The 20775-nt window shown below is 40.9% G+C and overlaps 1 protein-coding gene across 1 annotated transcript in view; it reads right to left on the minus strand.

Moving 5' to 3' along the window:
• Positions 1-15776: 15776 nt before the first annotated feature.
• The window catches only part of LOC139283342 (protein TMEPAI-like), a 30265-nt gene continuing 25266 nt past the window's right edge, over positions 15777-20775 (minus strand). Inside the window, exons 2-5 of the mRNA XM_070903340.1 lie at positions 18826-18980; positions 16683-16736; positions 16212-16576; positions 15777-16089 (exon numbers count right to left, since the gene is read on the minus strand). Of these exons, the coding sequence (XP_070759441.1) occupies positions 15777-16089; positions 16212-16576; positions 16683-16736; positions 18826-18980 (887 nt within the window). The remainder of the gene's footprint in view (positions 16090-16211; positions 16577-16682; positions 16737-18825; positions 18981-20775) is intronic.

Raw genomic sequence — 20775 nt, forward strand, 5'->3', positions numbered from 1 at the left:
TGTCTTGAGTTAGATAATATCAAGACACTCAGCTCAGCACAATGAAATGAGGTTAAAACAGAAAATGCACTTTCTGTTTACGTCACAGATTATCTCAGTAAATTGTTCGTCACACTGAACATGAATGAACGGCAGCTTCGTCTTAGGAAGGAAAAACGCTGTTATCTGTAACAATGCTGACCCTGGAGTATTTATCAGCTGTAAAATACTGATAAAATATCACAGCTGTTATCAGTGTGTGTGTGTGTGTGTGTGTGTGTGTGTGTTGTACTGTTCCAATGGCTGTCAATTAAACATTAAAGAAACATAATTAATAAAGACAGGAGAAAAAGTCAAAGTTTTATTGTCTCTATTTTCTGAAAATGCAGCACTGGAGTTTGTTGTTTCCCTCCTACAGAAACTTTTCTCTTCTTTTTCTTCACTCTTTCCCTCTTCTCTCTCACCCTTCCTTCCCTACCTCCTTGCTACCTTCCCTCTTGCCTCGCTTCCTTAATTTCTAATCAGCCCAGCTCTTAACGACCTTTGGAACCAGCTCACATTCTTTAATGGCCTCATTCAAACCTCAGATTTTAACGTTATGAGACATCATGTTAAATCTTTTGTCTCTTCTGCCAACTGACTCATAAAACACCCAGAGTGGCGTTTGTCCAGCAGACAATGGACAGGTCCTAGTTTTTGTTCCATTCACCTGCCGATCTTCATACTCACTTTCAAATGGCTGCTAATATCTGATTCATATATTGAGATATTGGTCATATTGCATATATTACAGACTTTATGATGCATTTTCAGGTATTTCTCTTCCTGTATTTTCATTTTCCAGTAAAGGACAGATGAGCCTGAAAGCTGATGGCAGCAGACACAACCCCATCTGTATCAATGGAGCAGAGGTGGAGCAGGTCTGCACCATTGAGAGCTCACCGACCCCCACCCCTCCTCCCCCCACCAGGAGGCGTTACAGAGCTACTGTACCAAGACCAGCAGGCCCAGGAGCAGTTGTTTCCCTGCAGCTGAACTCCGTATCCTGGCGTGAAGAGACGTGAGAGAGAATTTCATGGCAAACCATTAAATAGTTGTTGTCAGTCTGGAACCAAAGTGCTGGACTGACCGACTGACACTGTCACACTGGTAGATAGTTTTCTCATGCTGGCTGATACTAATCCCTGTGCTGATCTTCCAGATCCACCAGAGCTCCTCACCTGCCTCCCTGGCTGAGAGCTGAGTCTTTGAAGCTGCCTACAATCAGCACTCACCCAGCCCTGCACAATCAGCTCGTCAGCTTGTGGGACTACATCAGGCCCGTCTCTCCTTCAGTCTGTGATTGATTGTGTTGTGTATTGAGTTTCTTGGCTTGTCTTCAGTTACAAAGTGTTTTGTCTCCTGTCTGTTTATGTTCTTGGGTCCTCATTCCCTGCCATCGTTACAGACACACTGCTGGCATGGCTAAACAGTAAAAAGCAGGGTGTCTCAGAGCTGTTAAGCATGTCAGACATAATACAATGGAGCAAGGTCATTCAGAGCTTCATAGACCAGCAAAACAATCTTAAAACATGTTCAGATCATACACTAATCCTCAATCAGGATGGATACGACATTACCTCCTTAACCAATAATTCACCCTGACTGAACCTTGAGTCCCTGGGTGTATTGTTCTGCTGTCTATGTGTATTTTATATATATACATATATATATATACTATTTCCTCCCTTGCACTAACAGTCACATCACATAAAATGTGATCATAGGGTTTCAGGTGATCCATCCAACTTCTCCCATCATATAAGCCAACTGGCACTAGCAGTAGTAAAACGTAGCAGAGCTGTTTGTTTGGGTGTCAGTGATAACATCATCACACCAGCCTTCTATATCAATTCTGACAATAGTCATTAGTGGAGTTTAGAAATTACTTTATTTGAAAAACGTCTGTAAATGCAGAATAGTTGCTTTTTGCATGAAGGGAAGTTGTGCAATGAAAGGTGGACTGTAAAGTTGAGAGCTTATCAGCTGTGTGTGTGTTCTTGCTGGTGGCCTACACCGCTGCAAGAGGTGATATCGCAGAGGGTCCGGTCGGACACTCACCCACTATTGGACGTCAGCAGTGATGCTGACCGGGGTTGGCCAGTGATTGGTCGCAGCTGACAGGGAATTCCAGGTGATGTAGTGGAATATCCTGCTGCTGCCTGGGCACATCACTGAAACATCATCTGTTTTATCTGTAGACTCTCTACAATCGTAAAAATCACTTTTGGTTAATTGAGGTTATAATCAAGTCTTTAAATCATATGTTCCTGGCTTATATACAGTGCATCCGGAAAGTATTCACGGCGCTTCACTTTTTCCACATTTTGTTATGTTACACCCTTATTCCAAAATGGATTAAATTAATTTTTTTCCTCAAAATTCTACACACAACACCCCATAATGACAATGTGAAAAAAGTTTTTTTGAAATTTTTGCAAATTTATTAAAAATAAAAAACTAAGAAATCACATGTACATAAGTATTCACAGCCTTTGCCATGAAGCTCAAAATTGAGCTCAGGTGCATCCTGTTTCCACTGATCATCCTTGAGATGTTTCTGCAGCTTAATTGGAGTCCACCTGTGGTAAATTCAGTTGATTGGACATGATTTGGAAAGGCACACACCTGTCTATATAAGGTCCCACAGTTGACAGTGCATGTCAGAGCACAAACCAAGCATGAAGTCAAAGGAATTGTCTGTAGACCTCCGAGACAGGATTGTCTCGAGGCACAAATCTGGGGAAGGTTACAGAAACATTTCTGCTGCTTTGAAGGTCCCAATGAGCACAGTGGCCTCCATCATCCGTAAGTGGAAGAAGTTCGGAACCACCAGGACTCTTCCTAGAGCTGGCCGGCCATCTAAACTGAGTAATCGGGGGAGAAGGGCCTTAGTCGGGGAGGTGACCAAGAACCCGATGGTCACTCTGTCAGAGCTCCAGAGTTCCTCTGTGGAGAGAGGAGAACCTTCCAGAAGGACAACCATCTCTGCAGCAATCCACCAATCAGGCCTGTATGGTAGAGTGGCCAGACGGAAGCCACTCCTTAGTAAAAGGCACATAGCAGCCCGCCTGGAGTTTGCCAAAAGGCACCTGAAGGACTCTCAGACCATGAGAAACAAAATTCTCTGGTCTGATGAGACAAAGATTGAACTCTTTGGTGTGAATGCCAGGCGTCACGTTTGGAGGAAACCAGGCACCGCTCATCACCAGGCCAATACCATCCCTACAGTGAAGCATGGTGGTGGCAGCATCATGCTGTGGGGATGTTTTTCAGCGGCAGGAACTGGGAGACTAGTCAGGATAGAGGGAAAGATGAATGCAGCAAAGTACAGAGACATCCTGGATGAAAACCTGCTCCAGAGCGCTCTTGACCTCAGACTGGGGCGACGGTTTATCTTTCAGCAGGACAACGACCCTAAGCACACAGCCAAGATATCAAAGGAGTGGCTTCAGGACAACTCTGTGAATGTCCTTGAGTGGCCCAGCCAGAGCCCAGACTTGAATCCGATTGAACATCTCTGGAGAGATCTGAAAATGGCTGTGCACCGACGCTTCCCATCCAACCTGATGGAGCTTGAGAGGTGCTGCAAAGAGGAATGGGTGAAACTGCCCAAAGATAGGTGTGCCAAGCTTGTGGCATCATATTCAAAAAGACTTGAGGCTGTAATTGCTGCCAAAGGTGCATCAACAAAGTATTGAGCAAAGGCTGTGAATACTTATGTACATGTGATTTCTCAGGTTTTTTATTTTTGATAAATTTGCAAAAATCTCAAATAAACTTTTTACACGTTGTCATTATGGGGTGTTGTGTGTAGAATTTTGAGGAAAAAAATGAATTTAATCCATTTTGGTATAAGGCTGCAACATAACAAAATGTGGAAAAAGTGAAGCGCTGTGAATACTTTCCGGATGCACTGTAAAACTATGACTCCTTCCTTCCTTCCTCTTTGTTTTCTAATCCAAATCAATCCAAAACTGATACTGCAGTTAACAAGACTAAGAGCCTACAGCCATGCTAACATCTCTGTGAGGCTGCACTCGAGCTAAATGGTATCATTAGCATGCTAACATGCTCACAATGAAAACGCTAACAGGTTCCCATGTTAGGATGCTAATATTTGCTAACTAGCAAGTATAGCTGCAACAGATGGGAATGGCACGAGTTGTGAGGGAATTTAATCATAAACCAAAGCATTGGACAAAAACTGTTACCAAAGTTACTTGAATTCATACTGAGGGGAGCGTGAACGTGTGCACCAAATTTCATGGCAATCCATCCAACAGATGTTGAGATATTTTACTCTAAACCACAAATGTCAACCTCATGGTGGGGGCAGTGAAAACAGTGTGGGGATCACCAAGTCAGTAATCATCCTCTGGAGAACATGAACATCTGTACAAAATGTCATCCACTTAATAGTTGAGATAGCTCAGTCTGGACCGAAGTGGTGAACCGTCGTCGTCCTGTCAGCCTGTTCAATTACACAACACTTTCAGAGTTTCACTGATGAGCAACAAGAAAGAAAACCAAACTCACATTATTCTTTTGTGCAACCTGTTTCTGGAATTTATTTTCCAGAAACATGAGTTGACCACGCGCCGCATCCTTGAACAGAGTTTTGTGACACCTGACAGAAATGTGTCTTGAAGGGATGAAGGAAGGAAGGAAGGAATGGGTTTGTAAAATCACTTGAATGATCCCTGAATGATCTTTGGAATCCATTTCAGTAATCAACCCACATTTTTCGTCACCTCATTCGTCATCCTCATCGTCTCAGTTTTACGACACACCAGTAACTCTTGCAATCATTTCAACTCCTTTGCCAAGTGAGCCATAAAACAACCTGAATAGTATTTGTCCAGCGGGCAGACTACCACCTGTGTGGCAAGAGAGAGAGACAGTTAGATAGTAGAGAGAGAGACAGTTAGATAGTAGAGAGAGAGACAGATAGATAGTAGAGAGAGTGGTTTATGAACCCTGAATGGGACCTTACTCTGAGGTGAGAGCTGACGTAGAAACTTGGCAGGAAGAGAGAAGAGTGTAATCCCGTTTCAAGCTGTTGAGTAATTGGAATCTGATCAATAAGTGGCTCCGATCCATCTGGCTGGGAATCATCCAGTGATCAGGCAGCTGCCAGCTGACACACACTGACCTGGTCACACCTGCCGCTCACCTGCTGAGTTTAAGTCTGTTAAAGTATTTAAGGGAAAGTACGCCAGACTGCGTTTCAAGTCCAAATGAAGTGTCATAGGTCGAGTCTCAAATCCTTGAAGGGAAGGTCGAGTCTCAAAGTCATTCCAGACCAAGTCCAAGTCATGTCTGTCAGATCGAATCCCAAGTCGAGTCTCAAGTTCTTCAGGGCAAGTGTGAGTTAAGACTCAAGTCATGTCCGACGAGTACGCGTCAAGTATCTGAGATCGAACCTCAAAGTTTGATCTAAGATACTTGATAAAGTCCTTGAAGGGATGAAGGTACTCGATCAAAGTAAAAACATACAGTATACACAGTATCTATATGTACATATGTACTGACATCTACTGATATGTATGCATGTGTCCGGTCAGTCATCGGAGTCAGAGGCCAGATGAGGTAACATAATGATTACAGCTGATATCAGACTTTATCTCTCCCTCCTTATCGACCTCCCTTCTTCTCTCCCTTGATTCCTTCCTTACAACCTTTTATATTTGAAATCTCTACTCTTTCTTTTCTTCCTAATCTGTCCATCTCTTTTCCTATTAAATCTGGTTATTATTATTAACAACTATTAGTCTTCTGGATTTCTTTTAACAGAAGAACGTGGCATTGAGTTGATAATGTGTTTGGTATAGATTATGTGTATACATTTGTAAAGCAATTCAGATTTTTGTGTTCCTCATGGGATACTATTAGTGTGTGTAGCACTTAGTAAGTGTGTTTTAATACTACTCAGATACTTTAAAACCACAGTGTGAAAATACTCCATTACAAGTAAAAGTCCAGCATATTAAATTGTACTTAAGGAAACGTACATAAGTCTTATAAACTAAATGTAATTAAAGTATAAAGAGTAAAAGTGTTTTAATATGTGACACATTGAATTTCTATCATGTATGTTTGAACATGTACACAGCATTTTAATGTCAGCTGAGGAAAGTGAAGATGATTTTTACTATTTAATCCCTTGATATAAGTGAAAAAAAATCCATCAGTCTAGTTACATTATTTCAACTTGTTTCTGACAGAAATCAACTTCTTTGAATAACTTGTGTGAGAATCTTTAAAGAAAACACAAAAAACTAATTTAGAATCAAGAAAAAGTGTCACCCTATACTAAAAACCTCATAGAATTATCAAAAATATTAAAACATCTTGGAATTATCTTGTTTTTTTTATATTATTTACTTGTTTTAAGAAAATAAACACAACACAACGAATTATGGGTAGAAGGAGACAGATGCATTCAACAGGAAGTTACAGAAGGACAAAGAACAAGTGTAAATAATAAAATTAATGTTGTCCGAGTTCCATTTAGCTGCTTCAGTTTAAGGGTCCTGGTGTTGTGCATGCTGGTTCGCTGTTACACCGTCACGGCTGGGATGTGAGCTCTGACTGATTAAAACACAAATGTAAGAGAAGTGCGCCCCCTGCTGGATGGTGACCGACATTACACAGATCACAAGTGCAGGAAGTAGTCAGATCCTTTAATCAGAATCAGAATCAGACAGAATTCATTGAATCCCGCGGGGAAATTAGACAAGTTACAGGTGCTCCCATTCAAGAATAGAAGAAGTAGCATAGAGCTAGAAATGGAAAGCATGTAAAAATATAAGATATAAAAAATATATACATTTACAATACTTAAGTGAAAAATAAATATATAAACAAAACCAATGTATATATGTATATATATGTATTGCACTGGTGAATTATTGCACAGATTATTGTAATTTTAAGTCAATTTAAGTACTTAAGTAAAAGTACTCTAACACTGTTCTATGTAAAAGTACTGCATTGGAAATGTTACTTAAGTAAAAGTATAAATATACTTTAAGTATTAAAAGTAAAAGTATTCAATGCAGTGACTGTTATACAGTATTATATATTACATCATTCGATTATTATTACTCATGCATTAATGTAAAAGCAGGATTCTACTGTTGTAGTTGGTTGAGGTGGAACTCATTTTGAACTATTTCGTAACTAATGATTATTTTCATTCTGGATTAATCTGCTGATTATTTTCTCGATTCATCAATTTTTGTTCGGTTTGAGAAAATAGTGAGAAATGCCGTCACAATTACCCAGAGCCCAAAGTGACACTTGTTCTGTCCAACCAACAGTCCAAACCTCAAAATGATTGAAAATAGACGTATTGTTGTTAAGACAAATATGGATAATAAAGAAAAGCAGCAAATCTTTCACATTTATTATTGTTTCAGCTCTACATTTTTTGCATTTGTGTGCAAAAATCTTAATTAGTAAAGTAACTAATAACTCAAGCTGTCAAATAAATGTAGTGAAGTAAAGCCAGCTACAATATTTCCCTCTGAATCGTTGTGGAGTAGAAATAGAAAGTGGTGCGAGAAGAAAGTACCTCAGACCTGTACTTAAGTACTTTCCACCACTGTTCATCAGTTAGAGGGAAACATTTCTGACTTGAGATCTGTAGATCAGGATGCAAGATGTGTTTGTGGAGCCACATGATATTACTGTATACTGTATGTAAGTGAAAGTAGCAGAAAACATAGATATTATATTATTATTATATTTTATATTATTATTATATCTATATGTTCACTTGGAAAGAACAAGTTACGTTTTCTTGCTATTTTTATGTCGTATGAACCTGTATTTAGTAAATAAAACCACATTTTAAGTAAAGTTAATTAGAAGATGTAAAGTAAACATACTTTAAAATGAGTAATTTTGGTTCTTTTTTTTTTAATGTAAGATCAACTTGTATAGTGTATAGATGCATTTACTGAAAACATGTATATGAGGGAAGAGTCAACTTTTTGTTTTCTTGCAAACTTGCACACATACTGCTGATGACTGGGGGAAAACAAACAAACCTATTTTCAGTCTGATGTATAAATGTGACTTCTACCTCTAATCACATCTAGAAAGAGAATAATGAGAATTTTAATTCCTCTCAACTCATCATGCAAGTTCATAAATTAAAAATGCCACAATAAATACATAAATAAATAACCAGAGGAGACGCGGACGTATTTATAAAACGTTTTTTATTCATTTTTTAAATCGAAGGCTAACTGAAATGTGTCCGATTCATACCATGTTCTGTGACAACAACGATAAACCATTGTCTTCTGTTTAGAACAAACAGAGAAGAAAATAACAACATAACAAACCTTGCAACACGTAGACCATCCAATATAAATTAAAATAAACAGTTTTAATACACAAATAAGCAATTATTATCATTGAGAATAAGTAGGCCTCTATATAAGTATGTGAGCCATGCTGTGACAGATAACAGACTGGATTTAAACCCCTTCAACACTTCAGCACCGTGTTCGTCTTCCTCCCACTTCGATGGAAGAATCATGAGCCTGGTGCTGAACGTGAATTCAGGGGAACCCAACGTTTTTCTACATAAACAGATCAGGGTTCCTACATATTCTATCTGACATCTGGTCTTGATTGAACTGAAAGATTTCACTCCAAACTTGTGGACCAGCTGCATGTAGAAATCCTGACCAGAACAAACTGATCTATTGTACAAGTCCCACATTTAACATGCTTGCAGGATAAAACTCAACAACAGGTGGAAGACTTCTACAATAGTCACCGCGGGCGGACAAGCATCGGAGCGCTGCCGTGTCCTGTAAGATATCGAGGCTTGTTTGAATATGCACACATACGTACTGCAACCAAAAGAGAGTGTTTACTTATATTTTCTTCAACATTGTCAGAGGAAAGGCGCCACGCGGCGCTGATTCAAAGAGCAGAGCGAGAGCAGAAAAGAACACGGCGATGCAGAATGAGCAAAAACACAGAAGAGGAAAACAGTTTCTTTTACACTTTGCCTTTCTCCAGTCTGCTAAGTGTTAATGGGATAAGTTCTGAATGAGTTATTCAACTTCAAGTTCTTCTTTCAAACAAGTACTTGTGTTGTTGTATACCAAAAATACTTGTCTACAGGTGAACGACGGAGTTACAGGAACTGGAAAAAGGCATTTGTAAAGCAAAGTGTTTGCCCAAAGATAACAAAAAAACGGAAAAGTTCAAGTCAGGTGTAACTCATTTAGGATGATTCCTTCTTTGGAAATGTCTTTAATGATGCTGTGGACAGAAAACTGGGCAGTGGTCTGAGTACTGGAGGCCATTGTTTATTTTCGTGGCAGCCATGTTGGCTCCACTGTCCTGTAATGCCATTTCTCATGTTGCGTTCCATTAAATGTCGGAAGTAAAACAAACATCCCAGCTGGTAAGTTGTAGTTTCTTGACACATTAACCTCAAGTTGAAGTAGTAGAGGAAACATGACCGTCAGTAAGACTATGCTTTGCTATCCAACAGCTAACACTCACACAGGAAGTTAGCTTCTCTGGAACGCAGCATAAGTGACATTCAGGAGGCTTTTTCATCATAACGGCCAGGAAAAGAAAAAAAACAAATGATGAAAAGTTTCACATTTAATCTATTTTCTTTCCTCTTCCTGCCGTGAATGAGCTTCCATACGTCATGGCCCTGTACTGAGAAGTATTTTATAGATATTGTGGTGCTGTCTGATGTCTAAGTGTCACAAGGCAACAGTATTGGAGTATTTGATTGGTTCATTGCACCATGACGTGTTTTACAGACGGACAGAAGTCTCCGTTGAGCCCTGACGCCAGAAGGCACACATGTAGACGCTGGGCTGGGCGAGGAGAGCCGACGGTTAGGGATGCAGTGGACAAACCGACTGGGCAACCAGGACTTGATGTTTGCATGCACAAAGAAGTATACTTGAACTTGTAAGTGCGCGAGCAAAATGTGCTCAGAAGTGTTCTCAGCAAGACGACGTCAGGACTGAACGAAGCGCACAGGTGAGTGGTGGTTTGCACAAATGCAGCAAGCTTAAACATAAGCTGTCCTCAGACGACGTACGTTAAACACGCCGGGGATTCGTCTCTTTTGACCCCCGTTTGCTCTGAAAGGGCACTTAAAAGCAGAAGTGCATTTTCTTGTATTTACACGTCATGCCAGTGATCTGCAGCTTTTGTGTGTTAGGTAGTTTTACACTCTCAAAGTTGGTTTTACAAATGAAAAAAAAAAGTTTTTGTGTGATCGATGGATTGAAGTAAAATGACTTTTTTTGTTCTCAAGTGGATAAACAACAACAACAATAACAACAACAACAATAAAAAAAGTACATTTAGCACACTACGTTAAAATATGACTAATATTATCAAAAAGGCAAATAGTAGGTGTATTGCAACGCTCTCTGCGCCAAACATCTATCTTCATCATCCTCAATCTCATCATCATCATCATCATCATCTGAGACAGTAAGGAGGCGTGGCCTGGGATGATTGACAGCCCAAACTAGCCACTCACATTTTGCCCGTCTCAGCGTAGGCAGGCACACTTGTACGACATAGCAACGACAATAAACAACCAACGTTTCCAAGGAGACCAAAAGACAGCCAGCCAATGGCAGCGAGGGGGCCGGTCTGAGAGGAGCTCTGTCATTGGACAGCAGGCATCTCTAGGAAACAGGAAGAGCTCGTGCAGACAGGAAGAAGAAGGAGGGGGGAGGCAACTCTCGAGGCCATCCAGGTGTGTGTGTGTGTGTGTGTGTGTGTGAGATAAATGTTTTTGCTATCTTGTGTGGTCCACAAAGGGTGTGTGTGTGTGTGTGGATGACTGAAAGTACACCTGTGTGTGTGGAAGGTCTGGTTCTTAGGTTAGTTTGTTTAGGCTGCTCTGTGTGTGTGTGTTTAGTTTTTGTCTAGACAGCTGGAGGTCTTTCCCAGGGCAAGTCAGTGTACATTAACAGCGCACACACACACACACACACACACACACACACACACACACACACACACACTCTCTCTACTCTGGGAAAAGACATTGTCCGCTGCCTTTACAGAAACACTCTGCTGTAACGCTGCCTTCACGCTGGCTTAAAGCAAAGAGAAATGTGTGACCAGTTCAAGCAGATACAGACTGTTACTGATTGGTGTCATATGTGAAATACAGTTTACGTGGATTTCACTCAACTGACTAAATTTAAGATGGACATTAAAGGATATGTTTAGATTTTTCCAATTCTGTTTTAATGCAATCATCAGATGTAGATGTGTTTATTAAAAGAGTTATTGGTTTAAATTACCACTACATGAATCTGAAGGGGTGTAAATGTTTAAAATAGAAGCTCAATGAACTGTCATCACCTCTCTGCATGTAAACATACCAGTGTGTACGTGTAGGTAGTGCGGCGCATTACAAGCGCATGTAAAAGGATTTCATCTATGTGAGTAAAAGTGTGATTTGAGCCTTTGAAGGAGTTTCTCCTCCTCCTCCTCCTCCTCCTGCCTTCTTTTAGTATCGTCAGCCAGCGCAGGTTTCCCTGAAACGAGAGATTGATCCTACACTGTTTTATGTCTCATGATCTGTAGGTAAGTTACTTTAAATTATTATTACCATCATTTGTTTCTACTGTGACGCCCTGATCAGAGCCTGTCCAGCCTTCTCGTACCCGCTGCAAACCCTCCGGTGCAGGGAACCAAACCGTTTAAAAAAGGATGCAGCCCAGTCCAAACACAAGTATTATACTGGTGGACGGAAAGAGGAAAGGAAAGGACAGGAAAGGGAAGGGAAGGTCAATAAGTTATCTAAACTTGCACTGGGACCGGGCTCATAATGTCATTCCGAGGTCAAAGGTGATTCATACTTTGATTGATCCACTCATCGCTCCTTTAGCTGCTTTGGGTCAAGAGATTAATTTCTTTATATGATTTTTCTTCAAGTACTCGTCATTAAATAAAACATGGCAGTGCAGCACAGGAACAAAGGAGAAAGAAAGACAGTAAACAAGACTGAGGGAAGGTGAATCGCTAAGAAATGACTTTTGATTATTTGTCTTTTTTCGTGCATCACACAAGTTTAAGGCAGGATTCATACAACAACAGAACACCTCCGCTGTTCAGGAAGAGCCTGGTTTTCTGAATTCCTAAAAATTCTCCCATGTCTCCATGACAAAAATCCAATTTTTATGAGAGTTAAGGTCAGTTGAGTCACAGATCCAGCATCTGATTTTCTGAAAGCTAAATAATAAACCCAGGAGGTTGTTTAACAACACTTAGCCTCTGTTTAGGAGATACTGATGACACCAGAGATACCAGAATCCTCAAAGACCCCAAAATCTGGATCATTAATTAGATCTAGATAAAAAATATTCCATCTGCTGCAAGATAGAAAAGATTTTTAATTGTCATTTCACCATCTTTGTTTGGATTAGGAAACAGAGTCGTAACTTGTGAAACAAGTTAAAAATAATTTTCATTGTACAGCAGATTGAATATTTTTATCTAGATGGTAAGTGGACTCTTTAAGGATTCTGGAAATAACTTCAAAATAGTGGCAAGTGCGGTCTTTTCAAAGATCACCTGAGCTTTATCTCTCAGAAAAAGATGACTGATCGATAATACATGAGAGGCACAAACTGGATTAAGGATTCACCGTATCAGATAATAAAATGTCTTTTTTTGGCCTTTTTACTCTCTCGTCTCTTCAGGCTACGACATTAAGCGGACTCAGCTTCAGGAGTTTTGGCTGCGGTTTGGTTTGGTCCCTGTGGAGGGCGCTGTTGCATAAAGGCTGGACAGTAAAGGGATTGGGCTAACCTGTGGCGCCTTCACATCAATATAAATTCACGACAAAACCTCAGACCGCCGGGTTAAAAGAGTGGGGGCCACACTGACCACAAGAACTACAAACTTCTAATCTTCTGCTTTAGTGAGTTAAAGTTTCACCTTTGTTTCGACACTCTTAAAGAGATGACAGGAGACGGGTTGCTATAAACACTCGTGTCACTTTTCAACACTTCAGTGTGTCTAGTTTTCGACAACCCATCTCGTGCAGCGTTCAACGCACAAAGAGTTCTGTTCCAAAACTGAAATATCCACCAGTCAAAAATACAAATAATTACTTTTAAAAGGACAAAAGGTCACTTGATCTTTCAGTGAGTCGGTCATTTCTCCCGCTGGGTATCAAACTTTGTTACTGTTGTGGTGCCGACCGTCTGGTCACATTCATGATCTCATTTACATATCTTTGATAAGATTGTTCCTTTTAAGTCTTTTGTAGAAAATGCACATCTATAATTTCTGGAAGTAAAGTATTGAAAATGGTAGAACTGGTACTGAAACTCTGGTGTCTAACTGGTAATACGATACCCGGCTCTAGTCATGACAGATCGTACAGACTTAGATTTCAGGTAGTGGGGTTATGATTTGTTTTCCACTTGAAGGATGTTTAAAGTTTTGGAGCACAACTCTTTGCATCTTTTTAAAAGTGTTTCTCTAAAGGTTAGGGAATTTAACCTAAAATATAAAAGACTTCTACCGTAGTTTTTTAAGTTTTATCGCGTGGCGGTGAGCCGAGGCCGGCGCTGGCTGACAGAAGATTGTTGTCTCTTTCCTGGTGCAGTAAAGTGCTCAGAGATGCCTGCAAGAGACAGAGAGACTTACCAGAGGGGACAGGGTGTGTGTTGAGAAGGCAGGAAAGACACAACTTTAAAAGAAACTTGAGGCGTGCGACCAAAAATGTCGGTCTAATGTGTGCATGTATGTGTCGGTGCGTGAGGCCACATCAGTGCACAGTCAGCGTATCCCTCATTCAGGGCCTGCAGGGCGGCCTGGCGTCCTGCCTGAGTAGTATACTACAAAGGAGACGTCAGGTGTCACTGGATCTGCGTTGTTTCTCTCTCTCTCAAAAATCAAAACAATTCTGACATTCAAATAAAACAACACACAGCAGGATTAAAAACTAACTCTATTACATCCTACTGTTACATTACACATTGTCTTGATTAGTTCAGACATTTGTTTGATGTGACAAAGTCTGATTAATGAGAGCAAACTCGTATGTGCATGGCTTGTTTGGTCGAGGTAGTGACAGCCAGCTTTGGGATTGGCTAACGGTTCGGCCAATAGGATGAGAGGGAGAGAGAGAGAGAGTTACAAGCAGTTTCTGATTGGGCCCGCAGGTTGAATGCTGACTTGTCGTTGGCTCACAGGACTCAGACATTTGCATAAACGAGGGATTTATTTCTTTTTTTATCAATGGTACAGTATTGGTTGATCCGAGTCCGTTGAACCAAAGTCAGAGTCTCCCCATGATGTCTTATCGTGATACTGGATGCTGTGCACTGAGCTGGTCCGACCCTCTGGAAAGTCCCTGTGGTTTCAGGTCTCTCTCGATCTGTTTACGCCTCAATAGACAGAGCTCCTTCACAATAAAATATCTCTCTCACACGTTCCATCTGCGCATCCTAAAAAATAGTGCAATTCTTTTCAGCAATTATATAAATAACTCTAAATTCGTGCTTTTAAATTTCGCTCTCAGTTTGCATACATGTGTGTATATATATACTCATTCTGTATAGTATATATGCCAACATGTATGTAGCAAAATGTGAAAGTTGGCACTCCAACAGATTACTGATGTTTGTTTCTTTTTCTAAAACTAGACAACATATAAAAACAAAAAAAAGAACATCTTTACTCATAAGAATCTATCAAGTTTAGAAAAATACCCCTACTTTCTCTGTTTTCTCTCTTATCAATCATATTGCCGATTTTTTTCTTTTTCTGTGGTGAACAGTCTTGAACTTTGTGCAAACCTTCCTTAGAAAACATAAAATAAAACAAAAAAAGACTAAAAAAGGATTTTAGCGACGACTCCTGCATCGTTTGGTCGATATAAGGCAGAACTTTTAGCTCAAGGACTTTTAGCACCGTGCTACAACTGGTAAGCTAGTTTAAGATAACACTAACTGAATCTAAACTCTTTCTGGAAATATCCTAATGTGCTAATAGGTCCCAGTGAAACAGCTAAAGCCTGGTGCAGGAGTCACTGCCAACGTTGGATTGTGCGGTAGTGAAGGTGAAACAGAACTAAAGAGTCAAAGCAGCGAGGGGGAATATCACTAGGAAAACAAAAACCAAAACCTGGAAGAACCAAGAAAATTGCAACATTTCGCCATTTGCCTGGATAGAAATCTTTTTGTAAGCGCGAAAAAGACAAACAAACAAACAAAAAGTTCTATAGAAACGAACAGAACAAGTAAATATTTATAATGAATGAAGACTAGTTAGATCAGTCTAATAGAGGAGGGGGAGGTGGAGGGAAGGGGGAGGCTTCTGTCTCCAGCCTTCCCTGTCCACCTTCAGCCCTTCTGCTCTGACATCATCATCATCAGTTCATCTGAAGTGCTCCTCAAACAGGAAGTAAGAAGCTGTGGAACAGGAAGTACCAGATTTTCTCCTGCAACTGTGCTCTGCAGGAGTGATGTGGTTTCCAGGTGTTCTTACCTAACGAGAAGCCAACGTGTGCTGCGTCCCAGTCCTAGCCCGATCCATGAAGTGGGGAAACTGTGAAACTGACCACATGTCAGCTACAACTACAACTAACGTGAACCAGCCCTTAAACCATTCAGAGTGGATTTTACCATTGACCGGGTTGTTCCTCATTTGCTACTGACCATTTCCCAGAGTGGCGAGCAGACATAATCCTTCAGGCTAGGAATAAGGAAGCAGTACTGTCACACCTGCTGGGGCTTCTGGGATTTCTCCTTCGTATTCCTTGCATTCCTGTTGTCCACACTTCCTTGCTGCTGAGGTGGAGGTCGAAGCAGACCGTGTATGAACGAGGACGGGGGTGCTTGTGAGGACGATACAGTCCGATGGTTGTGGCTGGGGGTCAGGGACGTCGGGTGGTAGTAGTGTCCAATCACCTCGCTGTAGGCTGGGGGAGCTCCTTCTACTCGAGAGCCCTGCTTATGCTGCCGGGACAAGGCCTCCTGGGCTTCTAACACACTGATGCCTGAATGGACACTTGGAGGGGGGGCCTGCAGACTGGAAGCAAAACAACAAATGAGACTGAGGGAAGCAGTTCAACAAGGACCAACCAACTGTAGAAGCAGAAAGGTGGAGAACAAGGGAGTGATTTCAGTGGCTGACAACTTCTCTAATGTTACCTGGCCTGCAAACAGGAGCTGGACGGGTCGAGGGGGTGGGAGTCAAACACTGTTCGGTTGGGCGGTGCTCTGACCGACTCGCGGTTCAGCTCCATCTGTTGCTCCGGGTCTCGAAGCTGCAGGGTGCAGGGACCCTGGTACGGCGGGGGCTCCTCCCCGTCCGAAAGGCAGATGGTGGGGGGTAGATCGATGAGGCTCTGGGGCAGGTAGGGATATGTCGGCTGGAACCGACTCGGGGCGTATGTGTGCTGGAAGCGCTGGGACTGGAGAGGAGGCTGGGGCTGGGACTGGGCGTGCTGAGGTTCCCGCTGTAGGTAGGACGAGGGGACCCCTCGGTCTGGGGGGCGTGGGTTATACACCTGGTGCTGTGGTGAGGAATGACAACAAATTAGTGCCATGTCATACCAAACAATATTGAAGTGAGTTGTTATAAACTGAGTTCTTGGTTTATTTCCCTGCAGAATAGCTCACCTCATTTAGACCACTGTTTGTTCCCGTACCCTCAGAAGACCACAGACCTCCCTCCTGAGAGAGAGAGAGAGAGAGAGAGAGAGAGAGAGAGATCTTGATCAAATGCTGAATTTTATTTCATGTCAATAACGCTGATGTAAATAAAAGAGTAGGAGTATATGTACCATGTTTACTGAGTCCAAACTGTTCCAACAGCACGCTACGTAGCACTATATATGCTATTAAGTCTATACTATACACTACTGCACTTATTTTAGAAATTAATAAAAACAAAAAGATGCAATAAATAAATGAAATACTATATTTAATAATGACAGGAAGCATGCACCAAACAGACATACTGTATATCAAGCTGTGACTTGCTAACAATTTAGAACTTCTTTCAAATATATTTTTACTTACTAGTTTATATCTTGTTTTCAAAGCTGTCGAAAAGAAGCTGTAGCAATACAACCAGACTAATGTTCCTTTTCTTTCCAGCTGTGAGTAGCTCTTATGTTTATTTTCTGTCATATGTTGCACTGTGGGACAACCGTGTCTGTCCAAACCACATTTTAAACTTGTAACTTTACCGTGATGTTGACATTTTTAAGCCCAGTTTTTTGTCCACTAGAGGGCTCCGCTGGTGACAACAAAACTCACTGCTACAGAACCTTTTTAAACGTCCCCATATTTTCATAAAATATTGCCTTTATGTCTCGGTGAACCTTGCAGCTGTCCATATGAGGCCTGCTCTCGCTGCAGTATTTTTACATGTTGGTAATACTGAAAAAATACTTACAACATTTTTCAAATTTCACACATCTTTTTTCTGTTTAATTCCTCAGTGTTGAGCAATGCGTACTTTGTTATTGTTTTTTCATTGTTGCATATCAACAAAAGCAGCTCTTTCCTTCTATCAAATTGTGTGGAAGCAACTTTTCCAACTTTTGTGCAAGTTTTTGGTTGGGTGGCGACAGTTTTCCTGCCCGTCTGTCTGCCTGCGTGTCTGACAGACTGTATGTGTGTCAGTGTGTCTGTCTGCTAACCCAAATGAACTAGGACAATGACTCCCCTGAGCTTATCAGGAGCTCTATGTGTGTGTGTGTGCACGACTATGCTTCATCCTTTACTCATATCTTACTTGTACACTGAAGCCACACACACACGCACACTCACATCAGTGATTCAGCAGCAGGTGATTCAGGGAGCACAAGTGAAGTCATATGTTTGTAGAAGCCTCAGGTGTAAGTCAGCGCGTGTGTGTGCGTTTCTTGAAATAGTCTTGGCGAGCCGCTGTGGCCCTTAATGAAGAAATGAGTCAGTGTGTTAGCATTAGCCTGCTGCAGTGTTTAATCACTATGATCACATGCTGTCACTCAAACTCTTTGTCTTTCATTAGAAAGTGAGTAAACTACTGAAAACACGGCTCTTTTCTTAACCCGTTTCCTTGTATCTATACAATTATTTTTCTGTACTAAAGTTACTGTTCTGCAAACAGAGCTGGAATGTATGTGGGATATTAGTTTGGACCTGATGTTTTTATTGAATCATGTTAAGTTATTTTGGGTGAATGAGCAACATTGTAAAGCGCTTTGTTAAGATAGAAAAGCATAATATAAATGCAGTGCACTGATCATTTACCGTGTGTTTAGTGATATTTGAGTCAACTAACTACGTTCGACTGCGTTTAAGTGTCACACAAGCTGTTATTCAAATGTTCGTTCATGTTTTTTTCTGACTGAATGTGCGCTGCAGTCTATATTTAATGCTCTCCATTTGTTTAAACATCCTGCTTTCTGTGACACATGAATATCTGTTGCATTCAGTAAAACTGGGACCCAATTTTCTTACAGTAATTCATACATTTTCACCTTAACTTAGAAGCTATTTCATTTCATCATTACTTTGCCACCATTTTTTCTTTGACAAAGCTTCGGGCCCTGAGTGAGTGAGTGAGTGGAAAAAGAGTTTAAGTGAGTCCCACTTAAACTCACCTGAAGTTTGAGGCAGAAACTTGCATTAATAAGTTTTTTCTGTGCAATATGCTCCATTGTATTTTTACATTTAACTGCTCAATTCACTATTTATTTATTTTTTCTAACGATGTCACTGTGACACAAGTGTCATGACAGACCAGGTGTAAATGTAGGGTTTGACTTACGTTGGCCAATGGCAGGTGTCTCCTGCGTGTGGGGGCGTGTCTGGAGAGGAGGGAGCGTGCTGATAGGCGGTAATGGTTCAGCAGACAGGTGATGACCACCACCATCACCATCATCACCACCACGATCACCAGGATCTGGACGAACTCCAGCTGGGCTGCAACAACACAGACACAAAGATCAATATCAGTTTACCCGTCATGGTTTGTCTGACTCAGCCTGTGAAGACAGACGTACGACGTCTTCTGTGGCTCGGCAGGAGTTTTGTCAAGTCTGAGAAAATAACCCTGATGTTGTCATAGTGATGTCATGTCTTGGAAACTACAGATTTTTAACAGAAACATGCTTTACATGCTGGGACATGGTGTGTGCACAACATGGGCATTTCCCAGGCAGGGAGAGTCTAATGAAAGTATTACATCCAGTTGCATTATGGGAAGTGTAGGATACAGAGTTTTTGGAACTTGACTCATACTAGGGACTAAAATTCAGGATATCTTCTGCATTAATTTTGACCTTTTAAATCTGTCTTTTGCAAGTCACCCAACTATATGGAAGAGCAATACTAAATCGTTGGAAAATCCCTTTAATACAAAGACTCGTTCCACCCAACACAGTTGCCATTGAGGTTCCCATAAGCATAGTAAGTAATATTTATATGGTTAATTATTATTGTCACAGAACTAAAAGCATAACCTTTAAATTCCTATTAATCTTTTCACATCTGAATAAAAACTGTCAATACAATAAAAACAAATGAAAAGGAAAAAATTGCACATCTATGAATAAAAAGGACATCAGGTTTCATATAAATTGTCAGTTTATATATATATATATATATATACATTAAAAACCAAGAACAGCAGTGAATCCTTATTATACTGGAGAACCAGGCAATAATTGACAATTTTGCTCAATAACATGAATATTAAAAAAAACTATCCGTTAACAATTAACTATCAAATAAAATAAAGAAACGTCTGCTTCTAAATGCATATAAACTGTAAAGTGTCGATACAACAAAGATGTTTGCATGTTTCTGTGTTGTGAGACAGAAAAAAGGTTTTCAGACACAGTCCAGACAGAGATGTGGTCCTTATATAGAGGTCAGACACACACACACACACACACACACACACACACACACACACTAGACCAGACAGACAGACAGGGCTAGCTTTGTTTAGAGACAGTCTGCTCTAACCCCCCCCCCCTCAACACTCACACACACACACAAATGGAGCCTTTTTCTCACACTTTTTTTTCACAGGGAGCAGGCAGAGGTCAGGGCCAAGTCAGACAGAAGAACATATTAAAGCAGCCTGCAGACAACACACACACACACACACACACACACACACACACTCTGCAGACTGCTTTTCAGACAGTTCACACCAGTTCTCACAGTCTTGTTATGTTCTTCTGACCAGCTAACCATTACACAACGTGAAGAGACGGTCAGGTGACCCTTATAACTCATTTATAACCTTTTCATGAATTCCACCATTCATATATGATTCTCAAACCTCTTCCTCTGAAGCCTAAAACCACTTCAACTTCACGACACTACCGACCAGGTCACGCATGCACTACATGAACATTAGATCCATAAAACTGTAACCGTCACAGGTCCAGCGGGAAAAACACTGAAACACAACTGAAACTGCTCACATGATCAACACGACCACGAGAGTCTCGAGTGTGTTAAAACCAGTTAATTCTTTTTATCTGAAACCAGTTGTCCTGTGCAGTAACCTTAAAACACTCCATGAAGCCTGGTTAAAAACCCACAGTCTAGGCGCTTTGACTCAGTTCCAACAAAGTTCTTATTTGCGGTCTGGTGTTCATCTGGAGGGTTTGGTAACACAGCAGCAGCACTAAAAGTTAAAGAGGCTTTTATTCACATTCCTGTTTAACCAAACTTGATTTGTTTCTCATAGTTTAACCATCGA

This window comes from Enoplosus armatus, chromosome 3, assembly GCF_043641665.1.
Source record: "Enoplosus armatus isolate fEnoArm2 chromosome 3, fEnoArm2.hap1, whole genome shotgun sequence".
NCBI classification, from domain to species: Eukaryota; Metazoa; Chordata; class Actinopteri; order Centrarchiformes; family Enoplosidae; genus Enoplosus; species Enoplosus armatus.